Consider the following 24331-nt stretch of genomic DNA (forward strand, 5'->3'; position numbering starts at 1 on the left):
TTTTTTGCATTTATTTCATTTCATCTTAGTTTGTTCAGTTTGCTTACCCACTGTTTTTTTCAGGTTGTTTTTCTTCAGGTTTGCACTTGCTGATGTTCAATATTCAGTATATTCACACCTAATCTGTACTAATGCTTTGTCTTTCAACACACCATTAACATATTGTTTGCCTTTGCTCCGTGACCTTTTGGTCAGCTATGTGGCCTGGTCCAATCTGCACCTTCTCCTTTGTTATCTCTTGCCCAACCCCCACCTCACTTGTTTATAATCTGTGACTTTTCTAATATTTGTCAGTTCCGAAGAAGGGTCACTGACCCGAAACGTTAACTCTGCTTCTCTTTCCACAGATGCTGCCAGACCTGCTGAGTGAATCCAGCATTTCTTGTTTTTGTTTGTGACTGAGGTTAGACTGACTGGTCTGTAATTATTCGGTCTATCCCTCGCTCCCTTTTTAAACAGAGGTACAACGTTGGCAGTTCTCCAGTCCTCCAGCAGCCCACCTGTATCCAGTGAAGAGTGAAAAATTATGGTCAGACCCTCTGCTATTTCCTCTCTTGCTTCATTTAACAGCCTAGTGTACATTTCATCTGGCCCTGGTGATTTATCAACTTTCAAGGATGCTAATCTCATTAATACTTCCTCTCTCCCTATGTTTATCACATCCAATACCACACTCCTCCTCCTTTACTACAATATCTGCATCGTCCCCCTCTTTTGTGAAGACAGACACAAAGTATTCATGAAGAACCATATCAACATCTTCCATCCCTACACATAGGTTACCCTTTTGGTCTTTTCTAGGTCCTACTCTCTCCTTACTCTTAATGTATTGATAAAACATCTTTGGGTTCACCTTGATGTTGCTTGCCAATAATCTTTCATGCCCTCTCTTTGCTTTCCTAATTTCCTTTTTGATTTCACCCCTCCACTTTCTATACCCCTCTCGGCTTTCTGCATTATTGAGTTTTCGGTGTCGGACATAATCTTTCATTTTCTGCCTTATCTTACCCTGTAAGCTCATTGACATCCACGGGGCTCTAGATTTGGACAGTCCCACCATCCCGGGAACAAGTCTGGCGAACCTTTGTTGCACTCCCTCTCTGGTAATAATATCCTTCCTAAGGTAAGGGGACCAAGACTACAGACAGTCCCAGGGTCCCAACACTGATCCCTGGGGCACTCCACTACACACCTTCCTGCAGCCCGAAAAACATCCATTAACCACTACTCTCTGTTTCCTGTCACTCAGCCAATTCCATATCCATGTTGCCACTGTCCGCTTTATACCATGAGTCATAACTTTGCTCACAAGTCTTTTGTGTAGCACTGTATCAGAAGGGGTGGAAGTCAAAGAGGAGCAAATGATACAGAAAAAGAGCCTGTTTTGCACTGTCATTGAATCTTACTGGGTGGTAACTGGTTGCGTGTTCGGATTTTTTTATTGTGATTGGTGAAGTCTGGGGGAACTGGACAGACCCGGAAGTCTATGATCATAGCCTGGAGGCTCAGTCAGTCCCGGACAGCTTCTCACCATGAGCGCTGTGGGTTTCTTCACTCCTCCCTCCGGTAAGTGTACCGCGACTTTCCTGCAATCCCGAATCCGGCAGTGGGATATATTCCCGGCTGTGAAAGAAAATCAAGGACAGCCCCCTCCCCACTCTTTCGAGCGATCCAGAAACAGGCAAACTCCTGCCAGCCCGGGCCATTTCACCAATTACAGGAAACCGGCGCAGTTCTGCACGGTGCGACCCGGGACAAGTGTAACCGAGAGCACGGTCAGGGGGCGGGAGCAGGAGCAGGTCCAGTTCGCTGGGAGTCCTGCAAGGCAAATGTCGTTCCTGACCAGGGAGATGGCCCATAACGGGATGGAAACACAGGTAAAGGGACATCTGTCTCTGCCAGCGATTATACTGCTGATGCGAGAGGAGGTAGTGTAGCAATGACAAGGGGGAATGAGGAGTATTCAGGAAGGAGCAAGAAAGGGAATGTTAAAGAGTGGAGCGAGGCAAGGCGAACGGGAGAGGGAATAGAGAAGAGCGGATGAGAAGTCAAGAGAAATGCTTAGGGGGTGAGAGAGAAGGAGTGAGGAGAATAGAGGGAGTTGAGGGCAGAGGTGGAAGCAGAGAGCAGTAAAAGGAGAGGAACAAAATGAAAAGAGAAGTGAAGGAGAAAGAGTTGGGAAGTGAATGGAGAGAAGATGTGAATGTGGGAAACAGGAACTAATATTAGGGAGGGGAATAGAGGATTGGAAGGGGACTAGACACAGGGGAAAGTGTGAGGAGGACCATGCGACTTGAGGCGCTGATACCCCAAGCTAGCTGGGCGTGCGACCCTGAGATTGTTCTGTGGGGCCAAAATGAAACGGTTTGAGAGCCACCGACAGAGGACCAGTTCCAACCTTGGGCTTGATACAGGGGCATTGATATTTGACTTTGTGCCTGGGTGTCTGAAGTTGGAAATCTGCCCCGTTGGTGCTTGCTGCAGGTGCAACAGGCGGTAAAAAAGGCAAATGGTATGTTGGCCTTCATAGCGAGAGGATTCGAGTACAGGAGCAGGGATGTCTTGCTGCAATTATACAGGGCCTTGGTGAGGCCACACCTGGAATATTGTGTGCAGTTTTGGTCTCCTTATCTGAGGAAGGATGTTCTTGCTATGGAGAGAGTGCAGCGAAGGTTTACCAGACTGATTCCTGGGATGGCAGGTCTGACGTATGAGGAGAGATTGATTCGGTTAGGATTATATTTGCTGGAGTTCAGAAAAGTGAGGGGAGATCTCATAGAAACCTATAAAATTCTAACAGGACTTGACAGGGTAGATGCAGGAAGGATGTTCCCGATGGTGGGGGAGTCCAAAACCAGGGCTGGTGTGAGTTGGATACAGTGGGAAACCTGGGCTCAAATCCGTGCCAGATTGCTGGTTGCTAAGGGCCCAGCTCCTGCTCAGAAATGGCCCAAAGCACAAGGCTGCCTCGAACTGTTCGTCTAACAAGCTGGTGTGGGAACTGATGTGATGCCGGACTGGTGCATTAATGGATGCTCTTCTGTGCATGGCCTTTACTCTGGGGTCTGGCTGTGCCTTGACCAAACCTGCCCACCCTTGTGAATTGCTCACAAGGTCTCTCACCCAAGTTCACCCTGTCTTGCAAGAACGAGTGTGAAATCCTGCTGCTGATATTTAGTCCCTGGGATGGCAGGATTGTCCTGTAAGGAGAGATTGAGGAGACTGGGCCTGTATTCTGCAGAGTTTCGAAGAATGAGAGGTGACCTCATTAAAGTATACAAAATTCTTTCAGGGCTTGACAGGGTTGATGCAGGAAGGATGTTTCCCCTGGCTGGGGATGGGGGCGGGTCTACAGCTAGGGGACACAGTCTCTGAATAGGAGTTAGGCCATTTAGGGCTCAGATGAGGGGGAATTTCTTCACTCAGAGGGTGGTGAATCTTTGGAATTCTCTACCTCAGAGGGTTGTGGAGGCTCAACATTGAGTATTTTCAAGACAGAGACCAAAAGATTTCTAGATGTTAAAGATATCAAGGGATGTGGGGATAGTACGGGAAAATGGCATTGAGGTGGAAGATCCAGTTGCATGGCGGAGCAGGCTCGAGGGGCTGAATGGCCTACTCCTGCTCCTATTTCTTATGTCCCTATCTGCTCAGGGAGCTGGGTTGAACCTGGTTGCTGACTCTCTGTCCGCTGACCGGTGATTTGGTTACAGAGAGCAGTGTTGCTCGGCTCCAAAGCCACCACTGGCTTCTTTTAGAAAGAGGTAAGTATCCTGTGCGGGGAGGGGGGAAAGATGGAGACAATGAGCCAGGGGCCAGAATGCCTTGCTCTCTCTCTCGGCTCGGAAACTACGGAAGCCCTAGGGAGTTAACTCAAATCTTTGTCCTAATTTTCAAATTCCGGCATGCTCCCGCTAACACCCAGCTTCTTACTGTATTTCACGCCTTCATTATTGATTGGCCTGCATTTCGCCATTACAGTCCTGCCCTCTCTATTCGGGTCTCGCCACACTCTAAGGAAGTGGCTTATAATGTTGCCAATAAAGTAGTAATCTGAAGACTGGGAGGCTTTTAGAGTTCGGCAAAGGAGGACCAAGAAATTCTTAAAGAAAAAGAAAATTAGAGTAGACCAGCAAGAGACATAAAAACAGATGAAAAATGTTTCTATAGGTTTTAAATTCATTTGTGGGATGTGAGCATTGCTGGCAAGGCCAGAAGTTATTGCCCGTCTAAATAGGAAGAGATTAGTAAACATGGGCCCATTAGAGGCAGGGACAGGTGAAATTATAATGGGGAGTAAGAAAATGACAGAGTCATTAAACAAATACTTTGTGTCTGTCTTCACTGTAGAAGCACAAAAATATTCCAGAAATAATGGAGAACCAAGAGTCTAGTTAAAATGAGGAACTTAAAGTATAAGTAAAGAAATATTACTGCTAATGGGATTCGGTGGTGACAAATCCCATGGACCTGATGACCTGCATCCTAGGGTTTTAAAAGAGAAAGCTGCAGAGATTGTGGATGCATTGGTTTTGATCTTCCAGAATTCCTTAGATTCTAGAACAGTTCCCAAGGATCGGAAGGTAACAAGCATAGTCCTACTGTTTAAGAGACAGTGGCGTAGTGGTGATGTCACTGAACTAGTAATCTAGTGGCCCAGGCTAATGCCCTGGGGACATGGCTTCAAATCCTGTCATGGTGGCTGGAGGAATTTAAATTCAATTAATAAAAATCTGGAATTGAAAGATAATGTAAGAAATAGTTTCATGGCACCATCATCGATTGTTGTAAAAACCCATGTGGTTCACCAGTGTCCTTTACGGGAAGGAAATCTGCCGCCCTTACCTGGTCTGGCCTACGTGTGATTCCAGACCCACAGCAATGCGGTTGACTCCTGACTGCCCTCTGAAATGGCCTAGCAAGCCACTCCATTGTCAAGGGCAGTTAGGGAATGGGCAGCAAATGCTGGCCTTGCCAGCGAGGCCCACATCCTATGAAAGAACAAAAGAAAGTTAAGCAGGGTGAGAGAAAACAAGGAACTATAGGCCAGTTAGCCTAACATCAGTAGCTAGAATCTATTAAGTGGGAACCAGTGGATTTTGGTTTCAAAAAAGGTGCCACATAAAATGGGATTGGGAGTAATATATTAGGATGGATTGAGGATTGGTTAATGGACGGAAAGTAGGGAGTCAGAATAGAAGGGACATTTTCAGGTTGGCAGGCTTGAACTAGTAAGGTGCCACAAGGATCAATACTTAGGCTCAGCCATTGACAATCTATATGAATGACTTGGATGAGGAGACTAAGCGTTGCATATCTCAGCCTCCTACACTGCTCCAATGAAGCTCAACGTAGGCTTGAGGAGCAGCAACTCGTCTTTCAATTAGGCACTTTATAGTCTTCCAAACTGAACATTGAGTACCATAATTTCAGATCATGAACACCACTCCCATTTGTTTTTATGTTTTTTGCTTTTGGACAGCGGCTGTTGGTAATGATTCTGCTATTCCCATTCACCCCTCCTCCTTGCACCTCCATCCCTTTTGTCATTTAATCTCTCCTGCCTTCCACCCTGTCACAGACCTTCCCTTTTGTTCTTTTCCTGCCCCTCCTCCCCTTTCCCTGCCTTTGTACTTGCTTAAGACCTGTTACATCCCTAACTTTTCCCAGTTCTGACGAAACGTCACTGACCTGAAACGTTAACGCTGTTTATCTCTCCACAGATGCTGCCAAACCTGCTGAGTATTTCTAGCACTTCCTGATTTTATTGTAGCACGGCTGTACTGTTCACTAAGTATATATTATTCTACATGACCGTGCCCATTTGTTAACACTAAAATAATTTCAAGATATTGCAAATGAAGATAATGATTCAAACTGATCATTGAAATCTTTCCATTTTATAGGTGGGGAGTGCATCTATAGTGACACACAAGGTATCACAATTGTGCAGGACAGGCTGGGTGGACCAGAGAGTATTTACCTGTCAGTATTGTTCATACATTTGTATGAACGTAACGACCACTATCATATTTTGAATAACTCAAATTTGGAGGCGGTATTGGTTACTCCATTATGGATAAATGTATTTTTATGCATTAATGCATTCAGCAGGGACATGTAGGTTAGGTTTCATCATATAAGGAGACAGTTGTTTTGGTCACCAGTGACTGTATAGGGGGCAGATCCTTCTTTATGACGCATGCAGGGATAAGAGGCAGGTTTTTTATTAAGTGTCTTCAGATGCTGCGTCATAGTTTTTATAAAGGCCTCTGACCTACTACAGATTAAATAAGCCTTCATGAAGTTTATAAATCAACTGTCAATCTATACTGGTTTATGTTTGGAAAACAAATAGCCACTCATGCTTTTTATACCAAATCTCTCGACTTTTAAGAGTCTGCCTCATGGTTTATGAGATATTGGGGGTGGAATTACTGTGATTCTGAGACACGATTACTACCAGGTGAATCCCTCCTCGGCTGTGACTCTCAGAGTACGGGTCTGGCGGGCTTTGTGTCTGGAGAGCAAGTCTGAGCCTGAGCTTGTTGGGAAAGTAGATTAGGTGTAACTTTGAATGTAAATCAGGACGCTGGTTGACTTGACTGGAAGCTGTGCAGCTGTGATCTGGCGTTCTTGCAAAGAACTGCATTGCATAATCGTTTTCCCAGTGTGTGCGGGCCTTTAGTGTGCCACGCAACACAAACAAAAAGCCTGGATTTATGCGGCACCTTTCATAATCTCAGGATGTCCCAAAGTGCGTGACGGCCAAGGAAGTACTTTTGAAGTGCAGTCACTGAAGTAATGTAGGAAACGCACACAAGAAGCGCCCAACAACAGCAATGTCCAATTTACCAGATCATCTGTTCTGGTGATGTTGGCCCCAGGACACCAGGGGGAACTCCTTAGAGAACAGTCTGGGAGCACAACAGGGATAAAGCAGTGACAGAGAGTGAGAGCACTGTGAGAACAACAGGAGGTCTGAGAGCGTAGCGGTGATAAAAGAACAGTGGCGGGCGAGAGAGACTATTAAGTTTTTTTTTTTTCCCCTCTCAACTTGGGCAGTGGCTTAAGCTAGGACCAGGAAACTATAAAGTACTGCAATAAATGTATAGCTTAACTAGTTAAACTAATTCATAAAACTACAAATAAGTAAAATAATTAAGTTAACTCCCTATAAAATATACCGATGTCAGCAGAAGGGAAGCAGCTGATTGGTGGGTAGCTGGTGAAGTTTGTATTTATTTCATTCATGAATTGACAGAATGGTCAAGGACCAGAGGGCACCATTTTAAGGTGATTGGCAGAAGAACTAGCGGCGACATGAGGGCGGCACAGTGGCGCAGTGGTTAGCACCGCAGCCTCACCGCTCCAGCGACCCGGGTTCAATTCTGGGTACTGCCTGTGCGGAGTTTGCAAGTTCTCCCTGTGTCTGCGTGGGTTTCCTCCGGGTGTTCCGGTTTCCTCCCACATGCCAAAGACTTGCAGGTTGATGGGTAAATTGGCCATTATAAATTGCCCCTAGTGTAGGTAGGTGGTAGGGAAATATAGGGACAGTTGGGGATGTGGTAGGAATATGGAATTAGTGTAGGATTAGTATAAATGGGTGGTTGTTGGTCGGCACAGACTCGGTGGGCCGAAGGGCCTGTTTCAGTGCTGTATCTCTAAAACTAAAAACCTTTCTAGGCAGCGAGTGGTTAGGATCTGGAATGCACTGCCTGAGAGTGCGGTGGAGGAAACTTCAATCGAAGCTTTCAGAAGGGAGTTGGATAATTATCTGAAGAGTAGAAATTTGCAAGGCTACGGGAAAAAAGGTGAAGGGAGTGGGACGAACCAAATTGCTCTTACGGAGAGCCGGCACGGACATGATGGGCTGAACGGCCTCCTTCTGTGCTGTAATAATTCTACGATTCTCATTCCGTGGGATCTTTTACGTGCACCTAAGGGTGCAGGTGGGGCCTTAGTTTAAGGTCTCTTGCAATAGCCAGCACCTCCAACAGTGCCGCACTCCATCACTGGGAGTATCAGCCTGGCCCATGCTCTCAAGTCGCTGGAGTGGGGCTTGCACCTACAACCTTAGGACTTAGAGATAAGAGTGCTAACCACTGAACCACTCCGACGCTTAAACCAGACAATGTAAGTGTGCAGGCCTGGATAGGAAAGCTGGGACCTGTGCACTCTGACACACACTCACACTCCCCTCAACCCGGGAAAGTTGTGAGTGTCACCTCCACACTCCCAGTTCAGATAGGTCAACTCAGTTTAAAACTGAATCCCCAAAACATCCTGAGCAGTAACTCAATGGGCAGCCAGTTTCCCAATCGAGTCCTTGGAGGACTCTGAGAGCACAGATGGTTAAATATGCATTGTCTTGGTTTTGTGTGGGAAGCTCTGATTCCGTGTACTGTTTATCATGCAGCGGATGTTATCAGTTGGATTGTGTTAGACTCTTGTCGGTCTCAATGTTTTACAGGGCGATTATTTCCCGTCGGAGTCTCAGGCTGGCCGGTACACATGTGGGAAGCCTTGGTGGTGGGAATAATAGCTGCCGGCGTGACCCCTTGGATAGCTTATCGAAAAAGTAAGTACAGAAGCCAGGACAGATGGTGTTAAAGGGAGCAGTGCAGAGAATTGCACCGACAGTTAAAATTGACTGGGATCCTCACTCAACAAGCTGGGTGCGTTTGGAAAAAGACTTGCATTTATATGGCACCTTTCTCAATCCTTGAGACTTCCAGAAGCGCTTCGGTGCCTCAAATGCACTTCATTGGTTATGTTGTAAGATAGGAAACACAGCGACCAATTTGTGCACAGCAAGCTCCCACAAACAGCAATGTGATCATCTGTTTTGAATATTGATTTAGAGATAAACATTGGCTCAGGACACTGGGGAGAGCTCTGTTCATCACAGTAGTGCCATGGAATCTTTTATATCACCTGAGAAGGGAAGAGAGGATCTGGGTTTAAACATCCCATCTGAAAGGCAGCTCCACCAACAGTGCGGCACTCCATCAGTATTTCACCGGAGCATAAGCCTAAATTTTGGGTGGTGCTGAAGCCCCCCCAGTCGGTATTATGGTAGGGCATTAATCTGGCTGCTTGTGCTCTCGTCACCAAGAGCAGCACTCAAACCCATGACCTTCTGACACAGTGGCTAGCATACTACCCACTGAGCCACAGCTAACATTAACAGTACCGTGTTTTTGGCACTGAGCTGGTCACATTGTGAATGCTATTGAGCCGGATCCCCATTGTGCCGGGCACACAGTCACGATGTAGTTTCTGGCTCTGGCCACTGGTTGTCTCTGTGGAGTGAGTTTCTGAAGACTCCCATCCAACCAGGGGTCGGCAACGTGTCCGTACACGGACACCAGTGTCGGTGGGTAAAGATTTTGAGGTCCGTGAGTGCTAATTTCGGGCATGAGAAATTTCTCGTTGACTTCTACTTTCAACCAGTCCATTTTTTTTTTAAATTGCAGCTGTCCATTTCAGTTTCACAGTTGACAGGTGCTCGGAGTGGGAACAGTGGCTTCCAAACTCAGGACAAGTTTGGGGTTGTCCAGAGGGTTCCGATTTTTTTTTTTAAAAGCCCGCCAGAAAACCCCGAACCTGTCCTGTGTTAAGAAGCCGCTGTTCCTGCTCTGAGCACCTGTCAGTTGTGAAACTGAATCTGATGGTTGTGAATTTGTTTTAAAAATGGACCGATCACATCCGCTCTCTGCAACTATCAGAGAGAGGGAGAGGGAGAGAGAGAGAGTGAATGGGAGGGGGAGAGGGGGAGAGGGAGAGAGGGGGAGAGAGAGGGAAGGGGGAGAGAGAGAGAGAGAGAGAGAGTGAATGAAGGGGAGAGGGAGGGAGGGAGGGAAGGGGAGAGGGAGGGAAGGGGAGGGAGAGAGGGAGAGAGAGTGAGGGAGAGAGGGGGGCCAGAGGGAGAGATGTGGGACAGAGAGAGAGAGAGAGAGAGAGAAAGGAGGGGGGGGGGGGGGGGGGGGAAGAGAGAGAGACAGAGAGAGCGATCAAGATCACTCCTGACAGATGGACATCTATCTGGAGTACCCCACATTGCTACAAGTGTGCGGGCAAATATTGACTATTTGTGCAAGCAGAAAAATGCTAGATGTCTCACTAAATCAGTGTCCAACATAGTGACCAGAAAGTATATCAATAAATTAGTCTTCTCATTTAAAGCTTCTTCACAAAAATGTACATTTGTATTGTTTTGATGAATAGTAAGATAATTTTTTAATGCCTTTATCTTTCTGAAATTGTCTCATCGGCCCCTTATGTCAGACAAAAATTGTAATGTGGCCCCCATGCGAAAATTTTGGGCAAAACTGCAGAAGTAATTTGCATTGGCATTGCATACTGTTGTGCTTGCTAGCTAGCTAATACAGTTGTGCTGCTCTCCATCGATATATGTATGCTTAGCCACTTTATTTCTAGGGAGAAATGTGTGTTAAATTGGACTGTGTTTCGATGGCATTAGATTGGATATATACTGCTTCCAACTCCATAAACATCTCATGTTTTAATAATAACCATTCATCGACTGAGGGTGGGCATTTTACTGCTCTCTTCAACGTACTCAGAGTCTTGTTTATAGCGCTTACTTTCTGCGAGTAGATTCGAAAGGGAATTGGATAAATACTTGAAGGGGAAAAATTTGCAGAGTCATGGGGAAAGAGCCTGCGTGGTGTGGGGAGCTGGCACAGGCACAATGGACTGAATGGCCTCCTCCTGTACTCGAGTCATAGAGTCGTACAGCATAGAAACAGGCCCTTCGGCCCACTGCCTCCATGCCGACCATAATGCCTATCTATACTAATCCCACCTGCCTGCATTAATTCCATATCCCTCTATGCCTTGCTCATTCAAGTAACTGTCCAGATGCCTCTTAAATGTTGCTACTGTTCCCGCCTCCACCACCTCCTCAGGCAGCTTATTCCAGATACCCACTATTCTTTGTGTGAAAAATTTACCCCTTTGATCCCCTTTAAACCTCCTCTCTCTCACCTTAAATCTATGCCCTCTAGTTTTAGTCACCCCTACCATGGGAAGCAGACTCTGCCTATCTACCCTATCTATGCCTCCTAATTTTATATACCTCTACTCGCAGAAAGTAAGCGCTATAAACAAGACTCTGAGTACGTTGAAGATCATGTCCCCTCAGCCTCCTTCGCTCCATGGAAAACAGACCCAGCCTATCCAATCTCTCTTTATAACTCAAGCCCTCCAAACCAGGCAACATCCTTGTGAATCTTTTCTGCACCCTCTCGAGCTTAATCACATCTTTCCTGTAGTGCGGCGACCAGAACTGCACACAGTACTCTAAATACAGCCTAACCAACGTTATGTACAACTGTAACATGACATCCCAACTCTTCTACTCAGTGCCTCGGCCGATGAAGGCAAGCATGCCATACGCCTTCATCACCACCCTGTCTACCTGTGTTGCCACTTTCAGGGAACTATGTACTTGCACCCCAAGGTCTCTCTGCTCAACAACTCTCCCCAGGGCCCTGCCGTTCACTGTATATGTCCTGCTCTGGTTTAACTTCCCAAAATGCATCATTCACACTTGTCTGCATTAAATTCCATTTGCTCACTTTCCCAGTTGATCTATATCCTGTTGTAACCTTAGACAACCTTCTTCACTGTCCACTATACCACCACTTTTGGTGTCATCTGCAAACTTATGAATCATGCCCCTTACATTCACATCCAAGTCATTAATATATATGACAAACAACAGAGGTCCTAGCACCGAACCCTGCGGCACACCACTGGTCACCAGCCTCCAATCTGAAAAACAACCCTCCACTACCACCCTCTGCCTCCTATCGCTCCTATGATTCCATGATCACAGTAACCGTTGACTTTAACTTAACCCGCCGGCAGGTTCAGATGCTGTTTTGCCCTCCGCCCGATTTCAATGCTGGGCAGATTAGGGTAACATTGGGCTGGTCTTTTCATTCAAAGTGCTAAACCTGCATGTGCAGTTTTTAGACATTTAGATTCTGTAATTCACTGAGTCGTTCACTGACTCAACAGAATTGTGTAATGTTTGTGGTAAAAGGGAGTGAGCTACCGATCCTGCAATCAAACCCCTAAATTATTTTTAAATGATATGTAGAGTTTCCTTACCCCACCCTGCAAATGTTTTTTGCTGACTTCTCCTAAAAGTGCTGACTCATAGGAACATTGGAGCAGGAGTAGGCCATTCGGCCCCTTGAGCCTGCTCCGCCATTCGATAAGATTAATGACACTTTGACAAAAAAAAATTCTCCTCATCTCTGTCTTAAAAGGGAGACCTCTTATTCTTAAACTGTGTCCCCTAGTTCTAATCTCCCCCTCACAAGATGAAACATCCTCCGGGTATCCACTCGATCAAGTCCCCTCAGGATCCTTTATATTTCAATAAATCTCATTCTTCTATATTCCAACAGGTATAGGCCCAACCTGTTCAACGTTTCTTCATAAGATAAGATCTCCATCCCTGGAATTAGTCATGTGAACCTTCTCTGAACTGCTTCTAATGCCCTTTTTTTCAAATAAGGAGACCAAGGCTGTACACAGTACTCCAGATGTGGTCTCACCAAGGGACCAGTACAGCTGCAGCAAAACATGCCCACTTTTAAATTCCATTCCCCTTGCAATAAATGTCAACATTCAATTTGCCTTCCTAATCGCTTGCCGTACTTGCATACTAATCTTTTGTGATTCATTTACCAGGACACCCAGATCCCTCTGTACCGCAGAGTTCTGCAGTCTCTCTCTGTTTAAATAGTATTCTGCTTTTCTGTTCTTCCTGCCAAAGTGGACAAGTTCACATTTTCCCACATTATACTCCATCTGCCAAATTTTGGGGGCACATTTCCACCGGAGTCGGCTCCTGTCTAATATCAGGTCCCAGTGACCTCTGTTCTCGTGTGTGCTTGGAGAGTGAGTGTTGGCTTAGTAACGACAGGACAGCTCAACCTTCTCCGGCCCTCACCCAGCCTCTGCACACAATGGACAGTGATCAGTCGAGGCAAGTCTTTGCCCGATTCTGCCTCTCTTCACAGGAGCAGCCAGACCAAGCATCAGCTGTGGCTCAATTGGATAGCACTCTTATCTCTAGAGCAGGTGATCGTGGGTTCAAATCCCACTCCAGAGGTTTGAGCACACAGTGTAGGCTGACATTCCTGCTGCAGTGCTGAGGTAAGTTTGCACCGTCGGAGCTGCTGTTATTTAGGTGTGACTTCAAAATGAGGACACATCTGCCATTTTAGGTGGACGTGAAAGCTCCCACAGCCAGTATTCAAAAAAGAGCAGGGGAATTCTCCCTGGTGTCCTGGTCAATGTTTAACCCTCAACCAACACCGAACAGATAAAGGGCGATGGTGGTGTAGTGGTAATGTCACTGGACTAGTAATTCAGAGGCCCAGGCTAATGACCAGAGGACATGGCTGCAAATCCCACCACAGCAACGGATGGAATTTAAATTCAATGTTTGAATAAAAATCTGGAATTGAAAGCTCGTTTTAGTTTCATGGCCCCATTGTGATCAACGATTGACGTAAAAACCCATCTGGTTCACTAAATGCCCTTTCAGGGAAGGAAATCTGCCATGCTTACCTGGTCTGGCCTACATGCGACTCCAGACCTACAACAATGTGGTTGACTCTTAACTGCCCTCTGCCACTCAGTACAAGGGCAGTTGGGGATGGGCAGCAAATGCTGGCCTTGCCAACGACGCCCACGTCCCATGAAAGAAAAACAAAAACACCAATTTATGAAATTACATTTGTCTCATTGCTGTTTATGGGAGCTTGCTGCACACATAATTGGCTGCTGTCTTTCCTACATTAAAACATTGATAACACTTCAGAAGTACATCCTTAGCTGTAAAGGGCTTCGGGATGTCATGAAAAGTGCTGTAAAAATGCAAGTCTCTTTTTTTTTAAAAATCACAGCACCTACACTCCCTTTGCATGCTGTTGAGGCTGTGGTGGAGTCGATTGACAATTTCGAATGTGAGGTTTGTAGATTTCTGCTTGGCATCAGTATTAAGGGTTACAGAATTAAGGCAGGTTGGAGTTGAGATACAGATCAGCAATGATCTAATTGAATGGTGGAGCAGGCTCGAGGGGCTGAATGGCCTCCCTTCGTCCCTATGTTCCACCCCAAATGTGATCTGTAACTCAGCAAGGACAGGGAATCAACTACAAAACAGTATTTATTGCCCTTCTCCAATTGCCCTGAAGGCATTGAGGTGCAGCAACTTGCTAAAGGATTAGTTTCATGTGTAGGTCAGACTAGGTAGGGATAGAGGGTCATCTTTCCTCAAGGGCACTAATTCAATCAGACAGGTCCTTACAACAGTCATAATCATTTTCCAGTGTCAGTTCGTAAACCTTTCACAAATGCAGTTTGACAACATGTCATGGAAGAGATTTAAACTTGCACCCTCTAGGGTGATAGTCCAGTCCAATTGTCACTAGGTTAGTGAGCATTCAGTCAATGCCATCAGCAGAGGGGTTCTCTCTAATTTCTAGGTCTTTGACTCACTGCTTTCTGTTTTGTCGTGAGACTTTGCTGAATGAGTGACAGCAGTAGTGTTCAAGACAACAAATCATAGGTCGGAATTTTATGCCCCCCCCAACATCCCCAATGAGAGGGCTGGTGGCGGGATGCTCGGGGGGTGGGGGGGTGGAAAAATTGAGTGGGAGGCGGGGGGGTTCCATTCCCAACGCCTTCCCGCCTCCACTGCAATTTCACGCGGGCCAGGATTCACAGCAGATTCTCCTCGCCCCTTGGCGTGGGAGCCCACTGCAGGAAAACCAGCGGAGAAGAGGACAACTGTGCCATCCTTTGTGTGCTGGGCACACTATGATGCCGCTGTCATTGCAGGCCCCCACCTGCCAAGAATGAGGCATATTAATTTTGCCACATGGACATTAAATTTCAAATTGTTGCTGGGAAGAGAAGGCCTGTGGCAAGGGGTTGCCAGGCCCCTGGCTGGAAAGACATTTTTGCATATTAACAGACAGTGTTTGAAAGCAGAAGACAATCCACAAAGCCAGAAGTGGTTATACCGTTCGGTCACGTGACTACCCTGCTGTCCAAGATTTTAGATTTAGAGATACAGCACTGAAACAGGCCCTTCGGCCCACCCAGTCTGTGCCGACCATTAACCACCCATTTATACTAATCCTACACTAATCCCATATTCCTACCACATCCTCACCTGTCCCTAAATTCCCCTACCACCTACCTATACTAGGGGCAATTTATAATGGCCAATTTACCTATCAACCTGCAAGTCTTTTGGCTGTGGGAGGAAACTGGAGCACCCGGAGGAAACCCACGCAGACACAGGGAGAACTTGCAAACTCCACACAGGCAGTACCCAGAATTGAACCCGGGTCGCTGGAGCTGTGAGGCTGCGGTGCTAACCACTGCGGTGCTAACCACTGCGCCGCCCATTTCACTAATCTAATGTGTCCTCTGCCAACTGGCATGTGGCTCAGGTAATAATCCAGAGATTACCCTTGAGGTTATGCTCTTCAATTTGGTGCCTTGCTCCTCATACTGTCTGAGTAAAACCTCTTTCCTAGTCCCACCTATGTCATTGGTACCTACATGGACCACGACAACTGGATTCTCCCCCTCCCACTAAAGCCTGGCTACCCGACCCGAACCCAACCAAACCCGACTACATGCTTCGGGTTTGGGTCTGGTCAGGTCAATATTCGGTGTACAGCATTCGGGCTCAGGTCGGGTTGGGTTTGGGTTGGCTGTGGTCAGGTTTTGTTTTGTATTGTTTTCTTTTTAATCTACGTTTTGACGCAATTTTATTTTTCTGTATTAATAACATGTTCGATATTTTCGGGTCGGTGTTTGATATTTTCAAGTCAGGTTGGGCATGAAAAAAAATTGAAGGACTCGGGCCTGGGGCGGGTTCGTGTTGGCTGTGGTCGGGTTGGGTCCGGGCAGGGTTGTAATTTTATACTCGAGTCAGGCTTTACCTCCTACTCCAACTTCAACTTCCTGTTCAGTTCTGAGCAGATGTCCCGAACCCTGGCACTGGGTAGGCAACACAGCTTTCTGGACTCACGCTCTTGGCTGCACAGAACAGTGTCAATCCCCCTCACTATACTATCCCATACTACCACTACATTGATTTTTGCTCCCCCCACTTGAATGGCTTCCTGTACCACAGTGCCATGGCAAGTCTGCTCATCCACCTTGCAGACCTCGCTTTCGCCGCTCAGGTTGAGAGTACCTCAAACCTATTTGACAACTGCAAAGTCTGAGGCTCCTTCACTACTGTCTGCTCGGTCCCTGCCTCACTCGAAGTCACATCCTCCTATCCCACACTGCAGACCAAAACAGGTGACCCTGTTCTAAGAGGTGTGACTGTCTTCCAGAACAAAGTGTCCAGGTATTTCTCCCCCTCCCTTGTGCAGTGTTTGCAGTTTGGCTTCCAGATCAATAATCCTGATCTGGAATTCCTCTACCTTTTTACGCTTTCTGCAGATGTGTTAGTCCTGGATCGCCTTGGCATCCAGGAGCTTCCACATGCCACAGCTGCAACATAACACCTGTCCCGCCATTGTTACTTATGCTATTAGTTAATTTACTTTAATTACTTTCTTAATTAACTTGGAATAATTCTTACATATAGTAGAATTTACTGTGCTTATTAAATGCTAGTATCACATACAACTGAAGTTATACTTTTCTTGATTACACAGATATGTAGACCTTCCTACTGGTAACAGACCTTACCAATGCTAATAAAGCTTTGTCAATACTAATAAACCTTACTACTATTCTTAAACCTTACAAATACTGATAAACGCTAATAATACTTCATACAACTTGGGTATTACGTTGTCCTAATTTGAACTAATACACTCCCAGCTGGTCTCTCTCTCACCCTGTGTTATAAATTATAAAATTCGCCTTTGTTTCTAGTTTATATACTAATGAATCGATCAAGTTTTATTTTATATTTGATTGCTTTTGATGAAATTTCAAACTTGCCAATATACTCACCCCGGTCGACTTTGTTTCCCTGCTCTCTCTGTTGACTGTGATGTCATTCCGATGTTACTTTTCGATTTTCAACAACCCCCCCACCCCCACCCCTCTCTCTCTCTCTCTGGCCTCCGACTCACTGGCGCATTTTACAAATCTCCACTCCACTGTGCCCTCTCTCTCTCTGTCCTCTGACTTTTTGGCGCGCTTTTTAAATCTCCGCTCTGCTCCGCCGCGCTCTCTCTCCAGCCTCCAACTTTTGGCGCACTTTTTAAATCTCTGTATGGCTCCATCGCACGCTCTCTCTACGGCCTCCGACTCTTTGGCCTGCTTTTTAAATCCCCGCTCCCGCTGTGTTCTCTCTCTATATTGAGAGAGTGATTAATAAAGCATATGGTGATATTGGGCTTCAGAAATAGAGGAATTAAGTACAAAAGCAGGGAGGTTATCCCGAACCTTTATTAAGCTCTGGTTAGACCCCAACTGGAGTACTGCCTCCACTTCTGGTCACCACACTTTAAGAAATCTATGAGGGTCCTTGACAGGGTTCAGAGGAGATTTACCAGAATGGTTCCAGGGATGGAGGATTTTAGTTACAAGGTTAGGTTGGTAAAGGTGGTGTTGTTCTCCTTAGAACAAAAGGCAATTGAGGAGAGATTTCACAGACGTGTACAAGAGTATGACAGGCTTAGATAAGTTAGACAAGGAAAAACTGCTCCCATTAACTAATGGTACAACAACTAAGGAACACAGATTGAACGTTTTGGGCAACAGATGCAGGGGGAATATGAGGAAGCATATTTTTATGCAGTTGGTGGTAATGACCTGGAAGCATAGACAATGGCTTCAAGAGGAAGTTGGATGGCTACTTGAGGGAAAAAGACTTGCAGGGCGATAAGGATTGAGCGGGGGTGTGGGACTGACTGGATAGCTCCATGGAGAGCCAACATGAGCTCGAGGGCCGAATGGCCTCCTTCTGTGCCATTAATGTCTCTGCACTTTTTACGGGTGCAAAGCTATGGGACTAAACGGCAGAGGTTTTACCTCTGTTCATCCTGCGGTCAAACATAGACAACAGTGAGAATGGAACCAATGATAAGATAGCAGGGACATCTACATGTCTATGCTTCCACCCCATCCCTGCCAAGTAGCACAGTGTAAGAGGCACGGCTTCAAAAACAAGTCCCAAAAAGCAACCAAAACTTATCTTAAATACCGACTCCATGTCTTCCTCTGCCGTCGGCTGGGCTGCAGTCCCAGCAGTGGCCACTGCAGCCGGTGGTGCTGCTGGGACTAAGAGCTGCTGGCCCGCTGATTGGCCGGTAGCTCAATGAGGTGGGACCTCTCCCTCAAGCGGCTGGAAGTACCACCTCAGAACAATTAAAGCCTGGGGACCCTTAAAATATGGAACAGATCCCCAGGCAAGACAGAATTGGGTTCGCCATCGACTTTTCAGTTGGTGGCCAGCTCCCGTCCACCCAACGTAAAATCCAGCCCTATAACAACTGTTAGGGGGCCTATAGAAAACTTCCACAAGTGTTGACTACTCCTTTTTGTTTCTTAGCTCTACCCAAACTGATTTTACATCTTTATTTTGTGAGCTAGGATCCTTTCTGTCTGCTGTCTTTATCCTTTGCCATTTCCCTTGGTTACCTGCCAGTCTTTCTGCAGATCATTTCAGCCTTTTTAGCTCTGAAGCAGACCTCCTCTCTCTCCCGTCTGCCTGCTCCCATCTCTTTCTCGCGGAACTGAACCGACTGAAGACACAAGAGCCCCAAGAGAGAAATGTCCCCTACAGTGAACAAGGTTTAAGAAGAAAACTGGGTCCCAACGAAAAGCAAGACCTAAATACAATCAAGGACTCTACAGTGAGCTCGGAGAACCGTAACAACAACTCTACAGATATTGCCTCAAACCTTTCCACTTTATTTTTCTTCTACTCTTTCTGTCCCTGTCTGCATGTGTGTATCGTGTATGCATGCTAGCGCGGGAGTGTCGTGTATCCTTGGGCGTTAACCGAATTTAAGTTTAAGTTTAATAAAATTTCACTTCTCTTCTTTAAACCTGAGAAAGTCTGTTTGTGCTGGTTTCTTTTAATTGGAAGGCAGTGAACAAGGATTCACCAAGGGGGAGCTAAAAACATAGTGTGTTTAAAAATAAAACCCTGTTACAGTCAGACCAGGTGAAGGCTGAAAGAGAACCCTAGACCTTTTTCTCACCAGGTTGTAACAGCGCTCTGAAGGACTGCGGCAGATCAAGGAGAAGGTTTGCCACCACCGTCTCAGGGCAACTAGAGTTGGGCAATGAACGCTCCTTTGCTGGTGATGCCCACGTATCGGGAGCAACTTAAAAAAGAAATTCCAGTAATTTTCTTGATTCTTTCATGAGATGTGGGCATCGCTGGCAAGGCCGACATTTATTGCCCATCCCTAATTGCCCTTGCTAACTGAGTGGCTTGCGAGCCCATTTCAGGGGGCGGTTAAGAGTCAACCACATTGATGTGGGTCTGGGGTGACATATAGGCCAGACCGGGTAAGGGCGGCAGATTTCCTTCCCTAAATGACATTGTCATAAAAAAACCCATCTGGTTCACCAATCGATGACACTGTAATGGCACCGTAACTGAGATTGACTTTCAATTCCAGATTTTTATTAATCAGTTGAAATTAATTTCCAGCATGGTGGGATTTGAACCCATGTCCCCAGGGCCTCTGGAACACTAGTTCAGTGGCATTACCACTAAAATGTCAAACTGGGGCAGGGAAGGAGACAGTGTGGAGGTGAGTCTCCTCAATCAGCAAGGCAAGCTTCTGGGGATGGTTATTATGAATGTTCTGAGTCATATTGATCCTCTCGTAGACAGAAGGAGATTGATGTTATGGTCCAATGAGGTGACACTGTTAAGGAGGGTTCTCAGACAGACTGACTGCACTGGGGAAGCTTCAATCACAAGGCCGAATGGTTCAGCCCTGGAGGGGAGGTGGGGAGGGGACACTTGAGACCAGCAGGAGTAACGCAGCATTGCTGCTATTTTGTATCTTTTACAGGAAGCTTTGACAACTCCAGATCAGACCGCAGAAGCAGCCTGCTGGCAGAAGTATTACTTATAGCGGTCATACTTGCAGGGACTGTGTTTGCCTCGTATCTGAATGGCTCCCGACAAGGTGAGACTGTTGCATGATCATTTAGTGTGAGATCGGAATCCAGAAACTGAGCCCTCCTTTATCGAGAGTAAAGGCACAACACACTGGGCTGAAATTTATGGTGCCACTGCCGCAATCGGCGGCGGACGTAAACAATGGCGGTCTGCCCGCCCCGATCATGTGGAGGGGGCGGGCTGTCCGTCCCCAGCAATGGCGTCAGCGGCCTTGGAGTCGGTGCTGACGCCACCTTTAAAGGGCTTCAAGCCCTTCCGTTCAATTAAAATTTTTAAAGGTAAATGCAATACAAAATTTAGTTCCATTTAAATTGCCCCTCTCCTACCCACCCCCCAATAACAATAAAATTAATTACTTGATCTGGCACCTCTACACTTCCCCTGCCCACCTGACCTTTCCCCCCGCCCCAAAGTTCATCAACCGTGCACTGTAACCCTTCCCACCATCCCCTACACCAATTAGATGAGTTTGACCCTGCTCCCGCACTGAACGAATTGCCTGTACCCCCAGCCCCACTACCCCCCAACAGTGTTCCGCCACGGATTCCCAGACGGGGGAATCCGAAGGCGTGGGAGTGTCAGCCACCAGCATCAATATCGCTCCGGGATAGATGACGGGAGTGAGAAGGTAATATATTTATTTTACTTTAAATAATGAACACATTCAAATTTGGTTCCTGTCACTGTGAGTGATGGGGGGCTGGTGGGGGGGGACCGCCACGAGGCCTTGCCGCTGCCAGCAATATCGGGCCGGGCCTTATTGGCTTCGAGGCCCATAGTGGGTCTCTGCCAGAGGCATGTTCTGGCCTCCCCTGCCATGACCCCCGATGTCAGGGGGAGGGGGGGGGGATCTGTAAAATTCAGCCCAGTGTGTTTGAGGTTCTCATCCCTGATTTCAAATCCCTCCATGGCCTCGCCCCCTCCCTATCTCTGTAAGCTGCTTCAGCCCTACAACCCTCCAGTATATCTGTACTCATCTAATTCTGACCTCTTGAACATCCCCGATTTTCGTCGTTCCACTATTGGTGGCTATTCCTTCAGCTGCATGGGTCCTAAGCTCTGGACATCCCTCACTAAACCTCTCTTTCTCTCTACCTCTCTCTCCTCTTTTAAGTCTCCTTTTTAAATTTGTTTCATGGGTTTTGGGTGTCACTGGCAAACTCATCCCTAATTGCCCTTGAGAAGGTGGTGGTGAGCTGCCTTCTTGAACCACTGCAGTCCATTTGGGGTTGGTAGACCCACAGTGCTGTTAGGAAGGGAGTTCCAGGATTTTGACCCAGTGACAGTGAAGGAACGGCGATATAGTTCCAAGTCAGGATGGTGTGTGACTTGGAGGGGAAATTGCAGGTTATGGTGTTCCCATGTATTTGCTGCCCTTGTCCTTCTAAGTGGTCCAAGTCGCGGGTTTGGGAAGCGCCTGTCGAAGAAGCCTTGGTGAGTTGCTGCATCTTGTAGATGGTACACACTGCTGCTACTGTGCGCCAGTGGCGACGGCTCCAGACCCCATTGCAGCCTTGGTCCAAACATGGACAAAAGAGCTGAATTCAAGAGGTGAGGTGAGAGTGACTGCCTTTGACATCAAAGCAGCATTTGATCGAGTATGGCATCAAGGAGCCCTAGTAAAACTGAAGTCAATGGGAATCGGGGAAAACTCTCAACTGGCAGGAGACATATCTGGCACAAAGGAAGATGGTTGTGATTGTTGGAGGCCGAACAGCCCCAGGACATCGCTGCAGGAGTTCCTCAGGGTAGTGTCCTGGGCCCAACCATCTTCAGCTGCTTCATCAATGACCTTCCTTCAATCATAAGGTCAGAAGTGGGGATGTTCGCTGATGATTGCACATTGTCCAGTACTATTCACGGCTTAGCAGATACTGAAGCAGCCCATGTCCACAGGCAGCAAGACCTGGATAATATTAAGGCTTGGGCTGATCAGTGTTAAGTTACATTCACTCCACACAGGTGCCAGGCAAAGATCATCTCCAACAAGAGAGAATCTAGCCATCTCCCCATGACATTCAATGGCATTATCATCACTGAATTCCCCCACTATCAGCATCCTGGGGGTTACCATTGACCAGAAACGTAACTAGACCAGCCATATAAATACTGTGGCTACAAGAGCAGGTCAAAGGCTAGGAATCCTGAGGCGAGTAACTCACCTCCTGTCTCCCCAAAGCCTGTCCACCATCTACAAGGCACAAGTCAGGAGTGTGATGGAATACTCTCCACTTGCCTGGATGGATGCAGCTCCAACAACACTCCAGAAGCTCAACACCATCCGCCACATTAAACATTCACTCCCTCCACCACTGACGCACAGTGGCAACAGTGTGTACCATCTACAAGATGCGCTGTATTAACGCACCAAGGTTCCTTAGACAGCACCTTCCAAACTGGCGACCTCTACCATCTAGAAGGACAAGGCCACAGATGCATGAGAACACCACCACCTGCAAGGTCCCCTCCAAGTCGCACACCATCCTGACTTGGAATTATTCCGTCATTCCTTCACTGTCACTGGGTCAAAATCCTGGAACTTCCTTCCTAATAGCACTGTGGGTGTACCTGCACCACATGGACTGCAGTGGTTCAAGAAGGGAGCTCACCACCACCTTCTCGAGGGCAATTAGGGATGGGCAATAAATGCTGGCCTTGTCAGCCACGCCCACATCCTATGAATGAATTAAAAAACATAGGTTTTCCTCTCGTATTTGTCCTCTCGCTATCTTAAAACCTACTTCTTTGACCAAGCTTTTCATTACCTGACCTAACATCAGCTTAGGTGGCTGATTGTCAAATTTTGTTTGGTAACACTCCTGTAAAGTGCTCTGCGACACTTCACTACATTACATATGATTAGACAGGATATACGGCACAGAAACAGGCCATTTGGCACAACCAGACCATGCTGGCCTTTATGCTCCGATCGAGCCTCCTCCCATCTTTCCTCATTGAAATCTATCATCGTAACCCTCTATTCCCTTCTCCCTCATACGCTTGTCTAGCTTCCTCTTAAATGCATCAATATTAATCACTTCAACCACTCCTTGTGGTAGCGAGTTCCACATTCTCACCACTCTCTGGGTAATGAAGTTTTTCTGAATTCCCGATTGGATTTCTTGGTGATTATATTGACAGCCTCTCGTGATGCTCTTCCCCACAAGAGGAAACATTCTCTCTGTATCCACTTGATCAAAACCTTTCATAATTTTAAAGACCTCTGTTAAGTCACTCGTCAGCTTTCTTTTTTCAAGAGAAGAGAGACTCAGCCTGTTAATCCTTTCCTTGTAAATCCTCTATGCTCCCTCTCCAGTGTCTCCATATCCTTTTCATAATATGGCAGCTAGAACTACACACAGCACTCTTAAGTGTGCTCCAACCGAGGTTCAATAACCTCTCATAACCTCCCTCCTTTTCAATTCTATCCTGCTAGGAATAAAGCCTAGTGCTGGGTTTGCTTTTTTCAATGGCTTTGCGAGCCTCTGGTGCAACTTTTAGTGATTGGTGTATTTGTACTCCGAGATGCCTTTATTCCTCTACCCCACCTAGTCTCACACATTCCAAGTAATAAGTGACCTCCCTATTCTTCCTATCAAAATGTACTACCTCACATTTATCTGTATTGGACTTCATTTGCCAATTGTTTGCCCATTCTCAAGTTTATTATTGCCCTCCTGTAATTTGTTGCAGTCTTCCATTGTATTGACTGTCCCCCTGTGTTGGGTGTCATCTGCAAATTTATAAATTGTGTTTCTGACTCTGTAGTCCAAATTGTTAATGTAAATTGTGAACAGCAGTGATCCTTGTGGAACACCACTTCCCACCTTCTGCCACTCTGGATAACTACCCTTTACTCCCACTCTCTGCTTTCTGTCTTGTCGACAACTAGCAATCCATTCTGCTACTTATCCCCTGACTCCACATTCCCCGGCCTTATTCATTAGTCTATTATGGGGCACCTTATCGAAGGCCTTTCTAAAATTCAGATAAATTATATCTACAGCATTACCATTGTCTACTCTCTCAGTCACATACTCAAAATATTTAATTAGGTTAGTCAAGCAAGATTTTCCCTTTTAAAATCCATGCTGACTGTTCATTATTATATTTTTCTTTTCTCGATGATCTTCTGTATTTTCTCCTTTA

The 24331-nt window shown here is 46.5% G+C and overlaps 1 protein-coding gene across 1 annotated transcript in view; it reads left to right on the forward strand.

Annotated features, from left to right (window-relative positions):
• Positions 1–1457: 1457 nt before the first annotated feature.
• The window catches only part of LOC137346258 (butyrophilin subfamily 1 member A1-like), a 37785-nt gene continuing 14911 nt past the window's right edge, over positions 1458–24331 (forward strand). The window contains exons 1-3 of the mRNA XM_068009717.1: positions 1458–1566; positions 8474–8581; positions 20073–20189. Of these exons, the coding sequence (XP_067865818.1) occupies positions 1533–1566; positions 8474–8581; positions 20073–20189 (259 nt within the window). The 5' untranslated portion in view covers positions 1458–1532. The remainder of the gene's footprint in view (positions 1567–8473; positions 8582–20072; positions 20190–24331) is intronic.

The sequence above is a fragment of the Heterodontus francisci genome, chromosome 29 (assembly GCF_036365525.1).
Source record: "Heterodontus francisci isolate sHetFra1 chromosome 29, sHetFra1.hap1, whole genome shotgun sequence".
Classification (NCBI taxonomy): domain Eukaryota; kingdom Metazoa; phylum Chordata; class Chondrichthyes; order Heterodontiformes; family Heterodontidae; genus Heterodontus; species Heterodontus francisci.